Source organism: Triticum aestivum, chromosome 5A, assembly GCF_018294505.1.
Source record: "Triticum aestivum cultivar Chinese Spring chromosome 5A, IWGSC CS RefSeq v2.1, whole genome shotgun sequence".
Lineage (NCBI taxonomy): Eukaryota > Viridiplantae > Streptophyta > Magnoliopsida > Poales > Poaceae > Triticum > Triticum aestivum.
In genome coordinates, this window is record NC_057806.1 from 653,172,021 (window position 1) to 653,192,907 (window position 20,887).

At 47.0% G+C, this 20,887-nt stretch overlaps 1 protein-coding gene across 6 annotated transcripts; it reads left to right on the forward strand.

Moving 5' to 3' along the window:
* Window positions 1–545: 545 nt before the first annotated feature.
* Window positions 546–19,183, forward strand: LOC123105660 (NEDD8-activating enzyme E1 regulatory subunit AXR1). Of its 6 annotated transcripts, none has more exons than XM_044527763.1 (14): window positions 546–784; window positions 1,866–2,043; window positions 2,306–2,469; window positions 3,713–3,823; window positions 3,985–4,064; window positions 4,166–4,316; window positions 4,408–4,501; window positions 15,771–15,859; window positions 16,338–16,411; window positions 16,517–16,679; window positions 17,656–17,741; window positions 18,223–18,306; window positions 18,395–18,590; window positions 18,702–19,183. In XM_044527763.1, exons 1-14 carry the CDS (start codon window positions 554–556, stop codon window positions 18,783–18,785), a joined length of 1,785 nt encoding a protein of 594 aa, XP_044383698.1. In that variant the 5' UTR covers window positions 546–553; the 3' UTR covers window positions 18,786–19,183. The 6 variants fall into 6 exon arrangements, with proteins under 6 accessions (XP_044383698.1, XP_044383699.1, XP_044383700.1 ...); XM_044527764.1 differs by having other exon boundaries at window positions 18,410–18,590; XM_044527765.1 differs by having other exon boundaries at window positions 18,434–18,590.
* Window positions 19,184–20,887: the final 1,704 nt, after the last annotated feature.

The window sequence follows — 20,887 nt, forward strand, 5'->3', positions numbered from 1 at the left end:
CATTATTTTCTTGCAGAGATCCACTAGAAGCTGAGCTATGTGGGATCATGGAAGGATTATCACTTGCCATACAAAGGTCTAATTTTCCTGTTGCAATTGAATCTGATTCAAGTATGGCAGTATCCTTGATATCTTCTATTACTTATGTACCCGTGCCCAAAACAAAGCTAGTGATAGTTTAGCTAGCTTTGCTCGAGTTGAGGGGCGAACTATGACTTGACTAGGGTCTGGGCGAGAGGAAGTCTTGGGTATTTCCCTTGATGATTGTAAGGACATTGTCATTTGAGTAATACAAGTGTTCCCGCAAAAAAAGGAAGCCCACGCTGACTTTGTTGCTGTTTGATTTTTTTTTAAGAACATGCTGCTTTTTTTTTTGAGAAGGAAGAACATGCTGCTGTGATGATGATGAGTGATGTAAGCTCGAATCGGGCCTTCCTGTTAGCCTTCTGGGCCAGGCCGACACAAGCCTAGTAGGAGAATTAGAAATTGGGCCAGGATGGGCTTTGCGGAGAACTTCTAGCTGGTCCGACGCAACAGTACGGAAAGCGAATAAATGCCCTTCTCCTCCTGGCTCCGCACTTCCACCTCCGCTCCTCGCTTTATTCCACGGCGGCGCCGGAGAGGAGGCGGCGAGGCGAGGCGAGGCGGAAACCACCACACCCACACAGTGAAGAGACTCCGCCTCCGCCTCCACCTCCGCCTCCGCAGCCATGGCCTCCGCAGCCATGGCCGCCGCAGCCGTCGCCACCGCCGAGCCCAAGACCAAGTACGATCGCCAGCTCAGGTAACGCGTCGGCGCCCTCCTCCCCACCCTCGGCCGCATCTCCGCGTGACTGGCGGAATTATGCTCTCCTCTCGGGCCCGGTTTCCGTAGGGGCGGTGTGTGGTCTAGGGTTTTATGCTTCCGCTGTGATTCGGCCAGCGGGCGGCCTGAGCTGCCCGAGGGAAGCGGGTGCCCTGCTTCTAGATTCGAAGGCCGCGGGCCTTGCATTGCAGACGGGGTGGCTGTTGCTGTTCCGGATTTTGGAAGCGCTGCTTGGGTTCTGATTGGAGCGAGTGTTTGGCTGCTACTTCAGATGAGTCGTGCTTACATGGGTGGTTCGAGTTCCTGTGCATATGCTAGTACAATAACATGTTGACTGTCCACTACATTTGTAGCTCTTTTGAACTGCATCCTGGCAATTGCTTGTGACCCAGTTGCAGGCAAAGCTAAGGTGTTAAACTGTTAGTCTGAACATTGTCAGCACATCACAACTGTTAGTTCTAACCTGCCCCCTTGTTTAATCTGCACGGAATTTTGAAATCGAGCTATTTGGAACCAGCAATTCAGCTTATCCAAACCTAATTATCCATGACATCAGGATAGCAACAACATTTACTGATACAAATCTTTGGTGCTCATCAGTGCAAACCAAAACCATAATTCATGACAGTATTTAGTTGATAGATTTGAAGGGGAGCCTTGGCGCAGTGGTAAAGCTGCTGCCTTGTGACCATGAGGTCATGGGTTCAAGTCCTGAAAACAGCCTCTTACAGAAATGTAGGGAAAGGCTGCGTACTATAGACCCAAAGTGGTCGGACCCTTCCCTGGACCCTGCGCAAGCGGGAGCTACATGCACCAGGTTGCCCTTTTAGCCTACCCCAACTTGTTTGGGACTAAAGGCTTTGTTGTTGTTGTTGTTGTATTTAGTTGATAGATTTAATATGACCCACATTATATTGTATGGCCTTCTGCCCTTCACTTTTTCTCAATAATGTCTTACAATAGATGTTCATTATTATCTGCTCAAGTTTCTCCCTACAAAAGCTTATGATGAACGAACATGTACGTATATTGAAAGCTACATGGTCTTGTAAATATGAAGTACAGGATATGGGGTGATCAAGGACAGGCTGCACTTGAGAAGGCTAGCATATGCTTGCTTAACTGTGGCCCTACCGGAACTGAAGCGCTGAAGAACCTTGTGCTTGGAGGAATAGGGAGTGTTACTGTTGTTGATGGCTCCAAAGTCGAACCGTCGGACCTGGGAAACAATTTTTTGTGTAATGCGAATATGCGATGCTGTTCCTTCTGTTCCTTAAATTCATTTCCATAAAAGTGATACTCCCTCCGTTCCTAAATATTTGTCTTTTTAGAGATTTCAAATGGACTACCACATACGGATGTATATAGACATATTTTAGAGTGTAGATTCACTCATTTTGCTTCGTATGTAGTCACTTGTTGAAATCTCTAGAAAGACAAATATTTAGGAACGGAGGGAGTAGAATTCATATTTACTGAGTGCTCTGTATTTCTGTTCAGTGGATGAAGAGTGCTTGGGTCATTCAAGAGCAAAATCTATCTGTTCTTTCTTACAAGAGCTCAATGATGCTGTGAAAGCCAAATATGTCGAGGAGTCTCCAGCGACAATGATAGATACAAATCCTTCCTTCTTTTCCCAGTTCACTGTTGTCATTGCTACACAGGTATGTGTTTTGATATACTCTTAACATAAGCTGCAAACACAGCGATTCATTTGCTGATGCTTTCTGTATAGTTTTAGCTGAATGAACACTTGTGTTTTTTTTAAGCCAAAAAATTGAAGTGATGAAAATCTTGGATTGTAGATTAGACGGTTTGTATGGTCAGGGTTATGCATGAGATGTATATAACTGAATAACCTATGTAGCTTATTTTCTATTACAAATAGTTGTACGGTGGGAAAGAAGTGAATACTTTTGTATATTTAATAGTAAAGCATTTTTAAGCTGGGAAATATATGGATCATGGTGGGTGACTACCTGAAATGCCTATTTCATATTAGAGAATTAGATGATTTGAGCCTGTGACCACAGATGTTAAGCAGTGTTTTCAACCTGCCATGGTAAAAGTTGCAACAAGTCTTTTGTTTTTTGAGGAAATAAATTGAAGTTAGATAAATAAATATATTTATCCTCTCACATTGAATCTCACATGTTTGGAAAGCAATGCTACATTTATTTGCAACTTGATTAAGAAAAAAAAGTTGGTCAAACAACCAAATATATATTTGGAAGCTGTTCGACCAAACAGGGTTACCATATTCCAGTGTCAGATAAGTGTCCGCTTAAGGTGAATTGGCATGACACTTTATCTAGTTATATGCAATATGTTACCATAATCCAGTGTCAGTCTGTCAGATAAGACTTAAAGTGACCGCTTAAGGCGAATTGGCATGACACTTTATCTACTTATGCAAATATGTGAGTAAACTTCTCATAACATAGTGGTCTCAAGAAAATTGTTACTAGTAAATCTCCCGACCCATATAGTTACTGGAATTTTCATTTGCGCCAAAATTTCATTGCACTATGCCCAATGCAAAATAAATAAATAAATAAATGCAGGCTTCTGAGTTAGCATTAAATTAACATTTCTCTTAATGTTCCCTTAAGGATCTACTAACTGCTGTGTGCATAAGAAAATATATGTTGTGATCCACATACTACATATTTGGCCGTGTTTGCAATTGATTATTTATTGAATAGACTGATGATTCAAATGTTTGATATGTTGTTGTTAGTGGCAAACCTGTTTTCAGTTTACTTCTCCTGTACTTTTGTGAATGTAGATGGAAGAAGAGTTTCCTAGTTTGCCGTTGAAGTCTTTTAGCCAATTTCTAGCAAAACTCTATATGCAGTGTTCCACTCTCAAACTAACTCACTAATACCAAAGTTTTCACTACTGCAGCTTCCTGAGAGTTCTTTATTGAAATTAGATAGTATCTGCGGAAGCGCAAATATTGTTTTGGTTGCTGCGCGTTCATATGGTTTAACTGGCCTTGTCAGGGTCAGCATCAAGGTACTTAAGCAGGACTACTTCATACATGAGCCTTAGTTTGTATGACTTGTTAACGTTGTTTGGTAGTTAATTATGCTCTGGGAGTCTAACCATCTTGGGAGAGTCCTGGGCCAAATCATTTTGAGAAAGTTGACCTTTTTCCTTGTGATTTGTTATTATAGGAGCACTGTGTTATAGAATCAAAACCAGACCACTTCTTGGATGATTTACGATTGCACAATCCCTGGACTGAACTCAAGCAGTAAGAATGTATTCATATCTTGATTGTTCACAGAACAAGTTGCATGATAATTATTTCATTCTCAACGAAATATTTGCTGCCGACTTGCTATTGGCTTTCAGATTTGCAAAGTCAATTGATATATGCGACAAGGATGCTGTTGTGCACAAGCATACTCCATACATTGTTATCCTTGTGGGGCTTGCAGAAAAATGGGCAGATGCGCATGATGGGCAGTTACCTTCGACCAGGCAAGAGAAAAGGGAATTTAAGGTACATGTTTTTTGTTTTGTTTTGCTGGCCGAACAATTGAAAATATTTCTAGGAGTTTCTGATTATTGACAAAAGCTACTGTTTTTGGCAGGACCTAATTCGAGCCCATATGCTTAACGTAGATGAAGACAATTACAAAGAAGCAGTAGAATCTTCATACAAAGTCTCGGTAACTCCAGGAATTAGTGAGTTGATTTATATAATTGCTTTCGTGAATGTAACTTTAACATGATTCACAGCTTACTTTTCTTAGTACCATATGACAAAACTACTTGAAGCACTGTGACGCTACCGAACTGTGGTCTACATATATAATTAGTGTGACCTATGTGCCCCCACAACCTGTTCATACTAAGCATTTACATACAGTTTGCATTCGGATTAGTAATGGTATAGGCCTCTTCCAGCCTGTCGGTTGTGTTAAAGTATACTTGTGTATGGTTGATCTGTATAGGAATGTTATCACCGACTGAATATTGTTGTGATTCGGTTAGGATCTCCCTTGGTCTCCAAGGCTTGTAACCCTATATAATTTTAACATATTGGTTGGCGCCCTAGGTGTGGCGTTTTGGCCTAAACACAATCGTTTACTTGTTATCAATTTCCAAACCATGACTCTCCATTCGATCTCCACCACACCATCGCCATGTCCACCGCACCAGGGACCAGCCCTTCCCTTGCCACCCATACCCTCCCCGCCACGATCAACTCCACCATCCGCGCTCTCATCTCCGTCCCTATGCCCGCTTCTGCCTCACCGGCGGTGAACGTGGCTAGCGTTTGCACCCACGTGCTAGTCACCCTCGACCTCCACACCTCCAACTTCTCAAAGTCGTGAATGTTGATCCGTATTCTCCTCTGCAAGTATGCCTCCTTCCCCACGTCAACACCACCACCGTTGACGCTGGCCGCACCCCAGATTGGACTCATGAGGACTACATTGTCAAATCATGGCTCTATGGCTGCATCTTCGATGAGATCCTCGACATCATCATGGCGGAGGACCAGACGACTCAAGAGGCATGGACGCTCATCACCAATCTCTTCCTTGACAACCAGATGACACGTGTCGTCTAACTCGAGGCGGAATTTTGCGGCCTTTTGCAAGGTGAGCTCCTTGTCACCGTGCACTGCCACCGCCTCAAGGCTCTTTGGACGCCCTCGGGGACGCCGGCACTCTCGTCTCGGATCAAACGCTCGTCCTCAACTGTCTCCACGGCCCCAACACTCGCTTCTCTGACATCACCACCATCGTCACCATGCAAAACCCGCTCCTGTCCTTCGCGCATACGCGCTCCCTCACCTTGCGTGAGACCCAGCTCGCCAACTCCACAGAAACCAAACCGCTCTCTATGGCTGCGCCCCCTCCCATGGCTCCGGCAACTCTAGCAACAACCGCGGCTTGGACCACGGTGACGGGAACCGGAGTTACAACAACTACGATGGTGGTCACCATGGTGACAACCGCAACGGCGGCGGTAACTGGTGCAAGAAGAATGCTGGCAGCAACCAGCTCCGGCGGAGGAAGTTCTGGAGGCAACCGGAATGGCGATGATGATGGCAACACCTAATGTGGAGCTTCTCATACGGTCGGTCCATGGGTGTGTTTCAACCCATACACGGGCCAGGCCAAGCAACCTCAGGTGCCCCCGACGATGCGACCCAAGAGCGGGGTCGGCCTGCTTGGTCCCCGGCGCTGGCGATGCCCCCTGCCCAGGCGTTCACCTCGCTCGCTCCTCTGTATGGTCAAGCCCTTGGCACCAACCCGCCACCGACTCCCGGCTACAATGGCGCCTCGACTTGGGATTGCTCTGCTCTCATGGCAGCCCTAAGCAACGCAACCACTCCATCAACTGTCGGTGAGTGGGCCATGACCGCGGAGCCACTGCACACATGGCTTCTGACCTCGGTATGCTCCACAATCTTGTTCCTGCCTTTCCTTTCTCCCTTGTCACTGTGGGTAGGTTCCATGCCGCCCATCTCTCATATCGGCCATGCATCCATACCTACTTCCGCTCGCACTCTCTTTCTTAACAAAGTTTTTCTTGTTCCTTGTATTGGCAAAAATCATCTTTCTTTTCATCGTTCCACTATATTGTTCAATAGAGTTTGACCCCTTTGGCTTTTCTGTTAAGGACCTTCGCACCAAGGCCGTGATCCTTCACTGCAATAGTCATGCAGATCTCTACATCTTCCCATCTTCGATCATCAATCACCACGCCCATGGGCTCCTCACCACCACCTCCACCGACCTTTGGCATCGTTGGTTAGGTCACCCGGGTCGTGACACTATGTCACAACTACATAAGCAGTCTTTTATTCCATGTAATGTAATAAAGTAGCCTCACATGTTTACCATGCTTGTCAACTTGGTAAACATGTGTGATTGCCTTTTGCTAGGTCTACATCAAAAAGTGTTAAACGTTTAAATTAGTGCATTGTGATCTTTGGACTTCTCTTATCTTAAGTAACCTCGATTTAAAATATTATCTCATTATTGTTGATGATTTTCCTGTTAGGGAAATATGCAACTTGATATTACTAGGAGGCCAAAGGCATCATATATACATGTACAAGAGAATGCCAAGAGGCTAGAATACAAAAGGCCAAAGGCCAACATCAATATAACTCTTAACACCCCCCCTCAAACTCATGGTGGATCTACAACACTGAGTTTGGAGAGGTGAAATCCATGCTGCGCTCTAGTCTGGGCCTTCGTGAAGAAGTCTGCTAGCTGTAACTCGGAAGGCACATGCTGAAGACCAATAACATGATCCTGCATAGCAGCGCGCACATAAAAGGCATCAACACCGATATGCTTGGTAAGCTCATGCTTTACCGGGTCCCGCGCAATACTGATAGCACCTGTACTGTCTGACAAGAGGGTGGTAGGTGTAGTAACAGAAACACCAAAATCCTCCAGTAACCATCGTAACCAAGTCACCTCTGTCGTCAGAAGAGCCATAGCTCGCAACTCGGCCTCTGCACTCGAACGAGAAACTGCAGTTTGTTTCTTCGTCTTCCAGGCAATAAGAGAACCACCAAGAAAAACACAGTAAGCAGAAAGTGAAATACGGTCCGAAGGATCACTAGCCCACGTAGCATCCGAATAGGCCCGGGGCTGTAACGAGCTGGAACGGGGGAAAAAGAGACGACGAGAGATCGTGCCACGAAGATAGCGTAGAACACGAAGAAGGTGACTATAGTGAACTGAAGTGGGAGCAGAAACAAACTGACTCAGAATATGGACAGGATACGAGATATCCGGACATGTGACAGCAAGATAGACAAGACTCCCAACAAGATGACGATAACGCGTTGGATTGGACAAGGGCTCCCCATCAGAAGCACGAAGGTGAAGATTGAGCTCCATGGGAGTCTCAACAGTGCGCTCATCACTAAGAGCCGCACGAGTAAGAAGATCTTGGATATACTTTTCTTGGGAAATATAAAAGCCATCAGAGGTGGATGAAACCTCAATCCCAAGAAAGTAACGAAGAGGACCAAGATCAGACATAAGGAACTGCTCACTGAGGCGGGCCTTGACAAAGGCAATGTACTCAGAATCGTCGCCAGTGATGATCATGTCATCAACATATAGAAGAAGAAGAGTCCTACCACGAGCAGAAAGGTGGACAAACAACGCTGGATCATGAGCACTGGGCAAAAAACCAGCGGCAGTCACCACAGAGGCGAAGCGCTCAAACCAAGCACGGGGGGCTTGCTTAAGGCCATAAAGAGAGCGGCGAAGACGACAAACCATGCCATCAGGAACAAAATACCCAGGTGGCGGCTGCATATAAACCTCCTCACGCAACTCACCATTTAGAAAGGCATTCTTCACATCAAGCTGAGACACAGACCAATGGCGAACAGAGGCCACGGCAAGAAGTGTACGGACAGTGGTCATATGGGCCACGGGAGCAAAAGTCTCATCATAATCGTGACCATGCTCTTGCTGAAAGCCACGAGCCACAAGGCGAGCTTTATAACGCTCAAGAGAACCATCAGAGCGGGTCTTTATCTTATAGACCCACTTACAAGTGATGGGACAAACACCAGGAGGAAGAGAAACCAGATCCCACGTGCCGGTGCGCTCAAGAGCAGCAATCTCCTTTGCCATCGCAAACTGCCATTCAGGATGCACAATAGCATCTCGATAAGAAGTCGGCTCAAGAACAGTCGAAAGACCATAGCGAAAAGGAGAATATCGGTCAGGGGGCGGACAAGGACGAGAACGAAGACCATAAGTCGGCTGAGAGGAGGAAGACGACACACCAGAAGTAGAGGGCACATCAGTAGACTCATCCACAATACGTGGACGTCGAGTATAATGAAAAGGAAAGGAGGGAAGAGGTGGAATCACTGAAGACGGAGACGGGGAATGTATCGTTGAAGGTGGAGAAGGGGAAGGTATCGGTGATGAAGGTGGAGAAGGTGAAGGTATTGATGATGAAGGTGAAGAGTCATGTGACGAGGGAGGAGAAGAAATCATGGGAGAGGAAGGTGTCGAATCTGGAACCACGGGACGAGGAGTAGGAATACTGGGCACAGAGGGAGGTGTATCCGGAAACGTAAGAAAAGAGATATCCTCTGTGGAAAAGGTCGGGGAGGATGGACGCAGGTAGAAGGGACGAGACTCATCAAAGGTCACATCCCGAGAAATACGCATCCGACGACCGATGGGATCCCAACACCGATAGCCCTTATGCTCATCACTGTATCCGAGAAATACACACTCAACGGACTGAGCGGTCAGTTTGGTGCGTTCACGAGGGGCAAGTAAAACATAGCAAACACAACCAAACAAGCGAAGCGCCGAATAATCAGGAGAGCGACTAGAAAGACACTCGAGAGGAATGCCACCCTGTAGAGCAGCAGATGGCTGAATGTTAATAAGATACGTGGAAGTGGTAACAGCCTCAGCCCAGAAGTGAGGCGGAAGAGAGGCGGCGATCATCATTGCACGCGCTGTCTCAAGAAGGTGACGATGCTTGCGCTCAGCCACACCATTCTGAGCATGAGCACCAGGGCAAGAGAACTGAGGAAGAGTACCTTGCTCAGCAAGGAATCCTCGCAGCGCATGGGAGATATACTCACCAGCTGAATCTGCGCGAAAAACACGAATAGGGGTGGAAAACTGGGTTTGAACCATGACAACAAGACATGAAATAGATCCAAGTGTACCGCGAAAAATCATCTATAAAGATAATATAGTAGTGGTGACCCCCTTTTGAAGCAAAGGGAGCCGGACCCCAAACATCAGAGTGAACGAGGTCAAAAGGGCGCTCCGACACCGACTCACTGTGAGGATAGGGTAGCTGAATCTGCTTACCTAGCCTACAACCCAGACAATCCAACGAAGCGTTACTGGAGACAGACCCCAGAACACCGCGATGAACCAAAGACGAGAGGCGAGAACCACATAAATGGCCAAGACGATGATGCCACTGCTGAAAAGAGCTGGTAGATGCAGCAACTGGGGCTACGAGACTGGCAGCGGGGGCAGCGGAAGGAAGACGTAGCCAGTCAAGCTCCCAGAGACCATCAGAGCGTCGAGGGCCAGCACAAAGTAGAGCGCCCGTGCGACGATCCTGGACGGAACACAAATCAAAGTCGAGGATGACCCTACAATTAGAGTCAACAATCTGACCACCAGATATGAGCTGCATGGTAAGTCGAGGAACATGAGCGACAGAGGGAACATGAAATGAAGAAGTGCTAAGAGTGCCTCGACTAGCTACAGGGAGGGGAGTGCCATCAGCCGTAAGAACACGAACAAGATACTCAACAGGTCGAACAGAGGTCAAAGTGGAAGAATCATAGGTCATATGAAAAGATGCTCCAGTATCAAGAATCCATGGGGATGTACCTGAATGAGTAGAAGGTGGTTTCTCAGTGCCAGAAGAGTCAGTCACAGAACCTGCAGAACTTGTCGGTGAAGAATCCCAAGTAGCAAGCAGAGACTGCAACTGCGCAATCTCACGAGGAGACAGGGACATGGCGGAAGTGGTCGAGGTAGAGCTGTATGTGGAAGCCACTGGGGGAGCCGACATGGAGCGATCACCGTCGTGCGCGGAAGCGGCGAGAGTCGACGCAGAGCAATCACCGCCGTGCACGGAAGCCGCGATAGGAGTCGATGTAGAGCGGTCACCGCCGCGCGCCGAAGCCGCGAGACGAGTCGACGTAGAGCGGTCACCGCCGCATGCGAAAACCGCGATAGGAGTCGACGAAGAGCAGTCACCGCCACACGCGGAAGCCGCGAGACGAGTCGACGAAGAGCGGTCACCGCCGCGAGCGGAAGCCGCGAGACGAGTCGATGTAGAGCGGTCACCGCCGCATGCGGAAGCCGCGATAGAAGTCGACGAAGAGCGACCAACACAACCAGCAGAAGACGCCATAGGTGACAACGTCACAGATGGACGAGCACCAAGTACCGATCGACGATGTATGTGCGAGACGGGGTCAATATAGGGAACACCATCGAAAATCACCGAATAGGAAGGGCAAAAGACCAGTCCACACGAGAGCATTTTTTTCTCTTCTTTTCTTTTCTTTTTTTAGGGACAAGCAGCACAACTCTCAGTCGACAACCGAAAGAAGTAAGCCGAACAGGATAGGCCAATCACGGCCTCACGGCGGCCCACCAGCAGCCCAAATCAAGCTGATCGATCTCAGTCACGGGCGTGGAGGTACGCACGCAGATTGGTCACCCGAGACCAATGCAGTCCACGCACTTGGCGAGCGGAAGAGATGCCGGGGATCAGATGGAGAGGCAGGGCGGCTCGATCCGGCAGGGGGTAGCAGGTCCAGTCGGAGACTAGGCGGCATCAAGCGAAGACCTGCAGGACGGATGGCCAAATCATCACGCGGCTGCAGCGGGCCTTTACGGGATAGGAGCAGCCGAACGAAGGAATCGGGGCAGATCGGGAGTCCCCTGGCAGCAACTGGATCGAGACGGGCCACAGGGAAGGGGTGAGCGACGCCGAAAGCAACGACGAGCGCGAGATGGATGGAAAGCACCAGTTGCTTGTGCGAAAAAAAACCTAGAGCTCTAATACCATGTTAGGGAAATATGCAACTTGATATTACTAGGAGGCCGAAGGCATCATATATACATGTACAAGAGAATGCCAAGAGGCTAGAATACAAAAGGCCAAAGGCCAACATCAATATAACTCTAACATTTCCCACTACATGTGGACGTTTCCTTTATGTTGAAGATCCGTCGCCGCTGCCTACGCTCGTACACAAACGCGTCGTTGTCGCCATGCCGGCCGATAACGTGACCGAGTTTCTCAACTCCATGATCACTTCTTTCTTCACCTCCCATGGCATTCGATTTCGCCTTTCATGCCCATACACCTCCGCGTAGAACAGCAAGCCCGAACGAGCCATCCGCACACTTAACGTCACACACACACACACACACACACACACACACACACACTTCTCTTTCAGTCATCCCTGCCACCCTCGTATTGTGTCGAAGCCTTGGCAACAACCACTCACCTCGTCAACATCCGTCCCTCCCAACCAATCGAGTTTGCCATGCCCTACATTCGTCTATACAACACCCTGCCCAACTACGGTGCCCTACATGTCTTTCGCTGCTTATGCTACACAAACTAATCCGCCATCGCCAAACATAAATCGCACCTCGCTCTTTTGCTTGCGTTTTCTTAGCTACCCTAGTAACCACAAAGGATACCGTTGCCTTGATCCTGAAACACGCCAGGTCATCATCTCCCGCCATGTCGTCTTTGACAAAACCATGTTTCCCTTCTCACACTCACTTGACCGGCCACCTAACACCCTCGCCGCGCTCGATTTCCTCATCGACCTCGCTGCAACGCAAGACCTGCTAGCACCCACTCTGCCTGTTATGCATAGGCATCCGCCACCCGCTATGCATGGCGGCCCTTGCCTTCGCTCGCGTCGTCACCGCAGACGCCACACAACCTTGTTGGGCCTCACTCTGCCCCATCGTATCCCATTCCTTCTCCCGGTCCTTCGACCCCTCCAGGATTGCCAATCACCCCCGTCTCGCCTACAACACCGAACTCCCCTCCTTTCAGTTCAAGTGAACCATTGCCACCAGTCGTTATTCATCGGCCACCCTCTCCCTCTAATACTCGGACCATGGCCACTTCTGCAAAAAAGGCCTCTTCTAGCCCGTCGATCATTTGAACCTAATGGCCTCCCATTCCACTCCCTCTATTCCTAAAACACACCGGGGTGCTCTGAATGACCCATACTGGCACCATGCCATGCACGATGAGTTTCAGGCCCTTGTTACCGACGGGACATGGTTACTTGTTCCACGTCCTCCTTGTGCTCATGTTGTTTCATGGAACTGGATCTTCAAGCACAAATTCCACTTCGATGGCAGCCTTGCTGGCTACAAGGCTAGGTGGGTGGTGCGCGGCTATTCTCAACAGCCGGGCATCAATTTCAACGTGACGTTCAGTCATGGCGTTAAGCCGGCCACGATATGCATCATCTTCAGCCTCGCGGTCTCGCGGGCATGGCTGATCCACCAGCTCGACGTCAAGAATGCCTTCCTACATGGCAATCTTGACGAGGAGGTCGACTCTCAGTAGTCGCCTGGTTTTGTCGACGTTTGGTGCCCCGACTATGCCGCCTGCACAAGTCGCTCTATGGGCTTAAGCAAGCGCCACACACATGGTACCATCGGTTTGCCCTCTTAGCACACAACCTCGGTTTTGTTGCATCAAAATCGGATGTCTCCTTGTTCATATACAAGCGTGGCCAAGACCTTGCCTACAAGCTCTTGTACGTGGATGATATTATCATCACCACCTCCAATGCGTGTGGCGCTCATAAGATCACAATGCACTCATTGAAACGGTTTGACACTTTTTGAAGTTGACCCAGCAAAAGACAAGCGCATGTGTTTACCAAGTTGACAAGTGTGGCAAACATGCGAGGCTGCTTTATTACTTGGAATAAATGACTGCTTGTAGTTGTCACGTAGCGTCACGACCTGGTTAACCTAACCGACGATGCCAAAATTCGGTGGTGGTGGTGGTGAGGAGTATATGGGCGTGATGATTGATGACCGAAGACGTAGAGATCTCCATAACTATTGCGGCGAAGGATCACAACCTTGGTGTGAAGGTCCTTGACAGAAAAACCAAAAGGGTCAAACTTTATTGAACAAAGGTTATGAAGAGTGAAACGATGAATAGAAAGAAGATTTCTAACAATATGAGGAACAAGTAAAACTTTGTTAAGTAAGAGAGTGGAGCGGAAGTAGATATGGATGCATGGCCAGTATGAGAGATGGGCAGCGTGGAACTGATGGCCATGATGAAGGAAGGAGGGAGAGGCGGGAACAAAATTGTGGAGCATATACCGGGGTAGGAGGCCATGTGTGAAGTGGCTCCGTTGTCCATGACCCACTCATCGACGGTTGATGGAGTGGCCACATTGTTCAGGGCCGCCATGAGCGTGGAGCAGTTCCAAGTCGAGGCGCCATTGTAGCTAGGAGTCAATGGCTGGTTGGTGCCAAAGGCTTGACCATGCAGAGGGGCGAGCGAGGTGAACGCCTAGGCACAGGGGGCATCGCCGGGGCCGTGGGCCAAGCAGGCCAAGTCGCATCGCTGGGGGCGCCTGAGGCTCCTGGGCTTGGCCCGTGTATGGGTTGAAACACACCCATCAACCGACCATAGGAGCGCCGCGGCAGGTGTTGTCATCGCCGCTGCTGTTTCGGTTGCCGTCGGAACTTCCTCCGTTGGAGCTGCTGTCGGCGTTCTTCTTGCGCCAATTACTGCCGCCGTTGCGGTTGCCACCATGGTGACCACCGCCGTAGTTGTTGCCGCTCCGGTTCCCGTCGCCACGCTTCAGGACGCGGTTGTTGCTGGAGTTGCCGGAGTCGTAGGAGGGGGCGCCGCCGTAGAGAGTGGTTTGGTTTCCCACCGCCTTGGAGTTGGTGAGCTGGTTCTCACGTAAGGTGAGGAGGGAGTGCACATGCGCGAAGGACGGGAGCGGGTTTTGCATTGTGACGATGGTGGTGATGTAGGGTTGAGGCCGCATAGATAGTTGAGGACGAGCGTCTGATCCGAGACGAGAGTGCGGACGTAGCCGAGGGCATCCCGAGAGAGCCTTGAGGCGGTGGCAGTACGCGGTGACAGAGAGGTAACCTTGCACAAGCCCGCGAAATTCCCCCTCGAGGTAGACGACACATGTCATCTGGTTGTTGAGGAAGAGGTTGGTGATGAGCATCCACGCCTCTTGAGCCGTCTGGTCCTCAACCATGATGATGTCGAGGATCTCATCGGAGATGGAGCTATAGAGCCATGACCAAATGATGTAGTCCTTGTGAGTCCAATTTAGGGTTTGGTCGGCCTCGACGGCGGTGGTGTTGATGTGGGGAAGGTCATACTTGTCAAGGAGAACACGGATCAACATCCGCCACTTTGAGAAGTTGGAGGTGTGGAGGTCGAGGGTGATAGGCACGTGGGTGGGACACTAGCCACATTCGCCGCTGGTGAGGCAGAATCGGGCATGGGGGGCGGAGATGAGTGCGCTGGTGGTGGAGTTGATCGTGGCGGGGAGGGTAGGGGTGGCGAAGGAAGGGTTGGTCCCTGACGCGATGGATATGCCGGCGGCGTGGTGGAGATTGAAGGGAGGATCATGGTTTGGAAACTAATATCAAGTAAACGATTGTGTTTAGGCCAAAATACCACACCTAGGGGCGCCATCGTATTAACATTGTATAGGGTTACAAGCCTTGGAGACCAAGGGACATCCTAACCAAGTCACAAAATATTCGGTAGGTGATAACATTCCTATACAAAACTATACTTTAACAGTGTCACATAATTACTTAATCATAACATGAAATGGTTTGTGGATTTACCTAGTTATCTACTTCAGGCCTTCTTAAAGCAAAGCAGTGGGAGATGTGCCCACATCGGTTTCTTTTGAAGAATAAGAACTTATCTGCTTCAGGCTTTGTTCTAGATATTGTGTGATTGCTTGGTATTAGTGATTTGAGATGGTTGGTCGAAGGTAACCTGCTTTGTTACAGTGTATTTGAGTACTATCTGACTGTCCTGTAAAAATTAACAATATTGTCACCTGGTGTTTCTTGTCAGTTTGAACTGTATATGAATACCGACTCACTTGCTGTTCTCTATCCTGTCCGTACAAAGGCGTGGGTGTCAACTGTATATGAACACCGACTCACTTGGCTGTTCTCTATCCTGTCAGTACCCATCTGATGGTAGCACGCTAGATGTCACTTAAATAATGTTAGTCATGTGCCATCTGAAATGATTTATTACATTAATTGTTGGAAAAAAAACTGTCTTCATGATTTACTCTGAATAGTATTATTTCCGGATGATGTGTGTTCTGTTATTTATTTGATACAGGAAACACAGCTATGCAGAATTGAAAATTCTGACCCATGACCGTTTCTGCTAGGTAATGAAATCCGTCAGATAATTGATGATAACTCCTCTGAAGTCAATTCTTCTTCTTCAGATTTTTGGGTTTTAGTGTCTGCTTTGAAGGTATCTTCATTATGATTTGCAGCATAGTAGATATGATAGGCCGTGCTACTTTAATACTCTGTTATATGAAATAGCAGCCGTTCTTGATACTCCTTGATGTTGTTGACACAAGTTCAGAGAACTGTTTTTGTGTGTGTGTGTGTGTGTGTGAACTGTAAGAGTTCAGAGAACTGTTTTTTTTGTGTGTGTGTGTGTGTGAAGTGTAAGCATCAGATGACAGGTAGTTTATAACTTGTTTTTTATTGGGTAAAGCCAAGCTAAAGCCATGTATGAGTTGTGTTATACTGAGAGGACTCATTTAGTAGAGCAATAAGCCTATATGCGTGAAATGTGGGGAGCTGTTTAAAAAATTGAATGTGAAGTGATGAACTATTCACATACTACTGTTACCTGCTGAATCATTTCACGCATCTTTCATTTCTCTTTCTTACCATGGTTTCCATTTCTTAAGTTGCATTGCCTTCTTTCCATTTTACAGGAATTTATCCCAAATGAGGGCAATGGTGAGCTACCTCTCGAGGGAACAATACCTGATATGACATCACTTACCGAGTCAGTTTCTTGCGACACTATCATCCCTCAGGTTCAAGTTTGTTGGCATGACTGTTTCTTTTATTGCATGAATTTTATTAAGTATTTGCTTTCTGACCAATGCAGGTATTATGTAAGCCTACAAAAGATTTACCAAGCTAAAGCTGAATCCGATTGTCTTGCCATGGAGCATCGTGTGAAGAGTATTTTGAAGCGAATTGGTAGAGATCCTGAATCTATTTCAAGAGCATATATCAAAACATTTTGCAAAAACACTAGAAAACTCAAAGTAAGATGCTTTCTTCAGGGGCATATATATTCGCAACTTCTTTTTAGTGATTGCTATCAGTATATCTTATTGCATGATTCCCGTATGATTGTGATAGATAATTCAGTTTGGTGATGGATAAACCTTATTTTAATTTATTTTCCATGCAAATGATGTGTCAATTACTGCTCACTCATTTGAGAGTAAAATGCACAAGACATTTAAGTCTTTTATTGGCAATGCAACTCTTCTGATTTAAATTTCTTGTTGCAAGTGCTGACTGTCGGCAAGTTTTAATCAGTTTAGATTGGTGCATACTAAATACATGAATGTTGTAGAAGATGCTCAAAAAGCCAACCATTCTTATGGGGCTCTGTTATTTATCTTGATATTGCTTGCTACTGGTTTTATCTTAAATGTTGGTTTGCAAATTTTTAGAGTTTGCTGGTATGCAATTCTTTGTAGCTCAAGTATGAAAGTTGTTTTTCTGAAATTCTGCTAATTCTTTCGGGTTTCTTTGAGCCACCTGACAGCGGATGTGCTCGTGTCCACCTAATAAAGGGAAATCTTAGTGAGATGACTTCGAGGCTAGCCTTGTAAGGATAGTTTTTCATTTCGGAAGAGACAATACAACCTGTCATCTGCACTTACATATTAGCCAACTCAAATGCCAATATCCATTTCTGAGCCTGGGCTCATATGCACCAGGTGAACAGAGGTAATCCCGTTTTGTAGCTGTACATGTAGACGAAAAATCTGTCCAGCCTATTCGGATCCGTGAGGCTTCGCCTAAACACCCAAGTCACGCTCTTTCAGTTTTGCTTATTTGAGTGATCATGTAAGTTTTTAATAATAAATTTGCAGCTTACTGCATATGTGGGGGACTTTTTGTGATGATATTTCAATATGGTTTCTTTGGCAGAAGAATCTGCTCTTTCCCCTCGTGTCTTTTGCGTTAACTATATGTGCTCATTGTTGAGTGGTTTCTGTTCTCTAGGTCTGTAGATACCGCAGTATGGAGGAGGAGTTTAGCTCTCCAGTCCTATCTGAAGTTCAAAAGTACTTCGCCGACGAAGACAGTTGGTCAGCATCTATTACTCTTATGTCCCCGTTTCATCTCTTCATATGTAATAAACACAGGAAATTATTATACATGTTCCACATTCCATGCTATTTATTACTCCATTTCTGTAACATTGTTAGTTATCTTTTTGACAAATAATATGTCAATCTAGAACTAGCCAATTCATAATGCTGTAGAATTAGCATTTTTTTCAAGGCAATAAAGTATTTTTTTGTGGAGCTACTGTAATACGCGGACCTTGTGTTTATCTAGCGTAGCGGCATGAGTTTATTTCTTGTTAAAAGTAAATGTTCTTTCAGCACGCCATATTGCAAAATGCATTGCAAGTTTTGTGCACACATGGGTATATGTCTCATGATCATGCGCTTTGAATTGTGTGTGACTTTATGTTGGAGTTGTTAGCCTCTGGTTTATTTGCATTCCTTTTGTATTTTCTAAATCAGTTAGCTTCTCTAATAACAAGCAATTTTATTGATGCAGCTACGCAATGAACTTCTATGTTCTGCTACGTGCTGTTGACCGGCTTGCTGCCAGCTATAGCAGATTACCTGGAATATTCGACAGGTACATGAAAAAAATGCGCATTCACTTATGGTGATAATTATGATATCGTGCTTTTAATGTTGATCCTGTTTTTATAATACTGATAAAGCATTGGGTCCACTAGTGAAATTGTTGAGGATGTTCCTAGGCTGAAGGCGGCTGCTGTCTCGGTGCTGAGTGACATGGGTTTGAAGGGAGCATCCTTGTCTGAAGACCTGGTTACTGAAGTGTGCCGGTTTGCGGGTGCAGAGATTCACCCTGTCGGTGCCTTTATTGGCGGAGTGGCCTCCCAGGAAGTAATCAAGGTAGGGTATCCTTTCTTTGCTGAAATTTATCAACCAGGAGCATGTTGGTAGTATCTTGTGTGTGCCCGCGTGTTCCTTACTAATCGTGCTGTATCCACACCCCTTCTCCAGCTGGTGACCAAGCAGTTTGTGCCGCTGAATGGGACATTCATATTCAACGGAATCGATCTCAAATCTCAAGTCTTGGCCTTGTAACATGGCTTGTTATCTTCTAGAGCATTTTGGAACTGTCATCCAATTGGTTACACTTGAGTAGAACTGGAAGATTCTGCGTCACGGCCTTGGTGCAGTGAGATCATTCTGTCCATTTACTGGGATTTGGGCTGGACTAAATTCCGTGCTGAGGTAGTGGTTTATGTGCTGGTTGGGAATCAGCTCGATATGAGTTTATGAAGCCATTTCCCCTCTCTTGTGCTGGTATGAACACCTCTACCGACCTGTTGGCAGTGGAATGTGAATTGGTGCCTATGTGAAGACTACCATGTCTTCGCGGCGAAGCAAATCTTGCTTACATCTTTGTGCCCAACATATACTTTGAAATAGTTTATTGTAAACAAAGCTTACGGTTGAGGCAGAGTCTGTTGATGATGAAACTGGCTAGTGCGTCACACTGGCATTGCGATTGATGACGCATGTTTCTTGTTGGGCAATGCAGTGTTGGACAAGGAAACAGTCCGCCTATCGACGGCCTAAAGCAAGATGCAGGTTACAGTCTGCCTACCGGCGACCAAGCATGCAGATTGCAGTGCACAAGTAGCACAAAGCAAATGTATTATGTGCACAAGTAGCACAGAGCAAATGGATTACGAGCTGCTTCAGTCGTTTAGTTACGTTACGTCTGCCTATTCATTCAGTTGTTTGGTTACTTTTTCATGGTGCAGTTGTTTAATTAGTACTCCCTCCGTCCGGAAATACTTGTCATCAAAATGGATAAAAGAAGATGCATCTAGACGTATTTTAGTTTTAGATACATCTCTATTTATCCATTTTGATGACAAGTATTTTCGGACGGAGGGAGTACCAGTACTAGTACTTGGTAAAGGCATTTGCGCTGGGCTCGGTAGAGCACGTAAGCACCGACGTCGCCTCGCATGCATCTAGACTACAGGAGTATCTATTGGTCTACGTGCAGCCTCTGTCAGCACATGGGCAGATAGTGTTGCAATATGACAGTTAATTAAGCTCACTGTTTTACCCGAGTAATGCCTCCGGCAGTAACGTAATGCTGTACTCTCGATTGACCGATGGTGGCACCGCCGTGCCGCGTAATTTGGCCACTGCATGCAGAGTTTGTATCCTAGCACTCTGCCGTGTCCGTGTGCTCCTGAAATAAAATGTGTGTACCCGCAAAAAAAGGAGTGTCCTTAGCGTATTCTCTATACCCTACCCTGGGAGCGAGCACAAGGTTTGCACACGCTTCTTAATTAGTCGGTGCAAGTTAAATCAAGCGAGCTTCTTAATTAGTCGGTGCAAGTTAAATCAAGCGAGCTTCTCTGTGAGTCTTGTTGGCTAAGACACTCTTGCTTGATGACCAATCTAAGCACCTCCAATCCAATCATGTGCTCAGGAGACTCGAAATAGTACAATGGTTGCGTGAGACGAGCGGAAATTGCCTGGCGCGCCGCTCTCGATCGCGAGTCAGTATGTGCAACAGCGTCGCAATTTCTTGCAGGGGACGACCATGAAGCGGTCCGCCGCCGGCCTATCGAAACCAAAAACTGGAAGCAGGACGCATGCATGTTAGTCACCAAGCACTAGCTACGAAGCAAGATGCATTCGGTTTGGGATTTTGTAGTGGATCTACAGCATGTGCGCAAGCTAACGTAACCGATTACGTGCTGCTTCGGTTGTCTAGTCTAATCACTCGTTCTTCGTGGATGAACTTGTTTAATCAGTGGTACTTGGGGGAGAGAAGCCAGGCATGTGTAGCGAGGAGAGGTTCCATATCCATGGGAGGGAGCGCGTATGCACCGACGTCGATCGCCGCACACGGCGCACCGCCCTGACCAGAAGCGATGTATCTGTCGATGTACTTCTAATTCTAGATAGTCTCTGTCAACAGATGGGCAGTGAACGGACGGTGTTTCCTCAGCGGCCAATAAAAAAAAAGAGAATTCTAGTTAACGGTTCCAATTTATTTTGAATTTTGCAGCCTGTGAATAGAAATCCACTTTTTCTTCTTTTTCATCTCAATAGAAAGAAATGGGAGGTTTTATTGTAAGACACATCTATGTCCAGATGTTCTTGGAGCAATTGTCGGCATGGGATGCTATGGATTCATCGTCCACTGATCGATG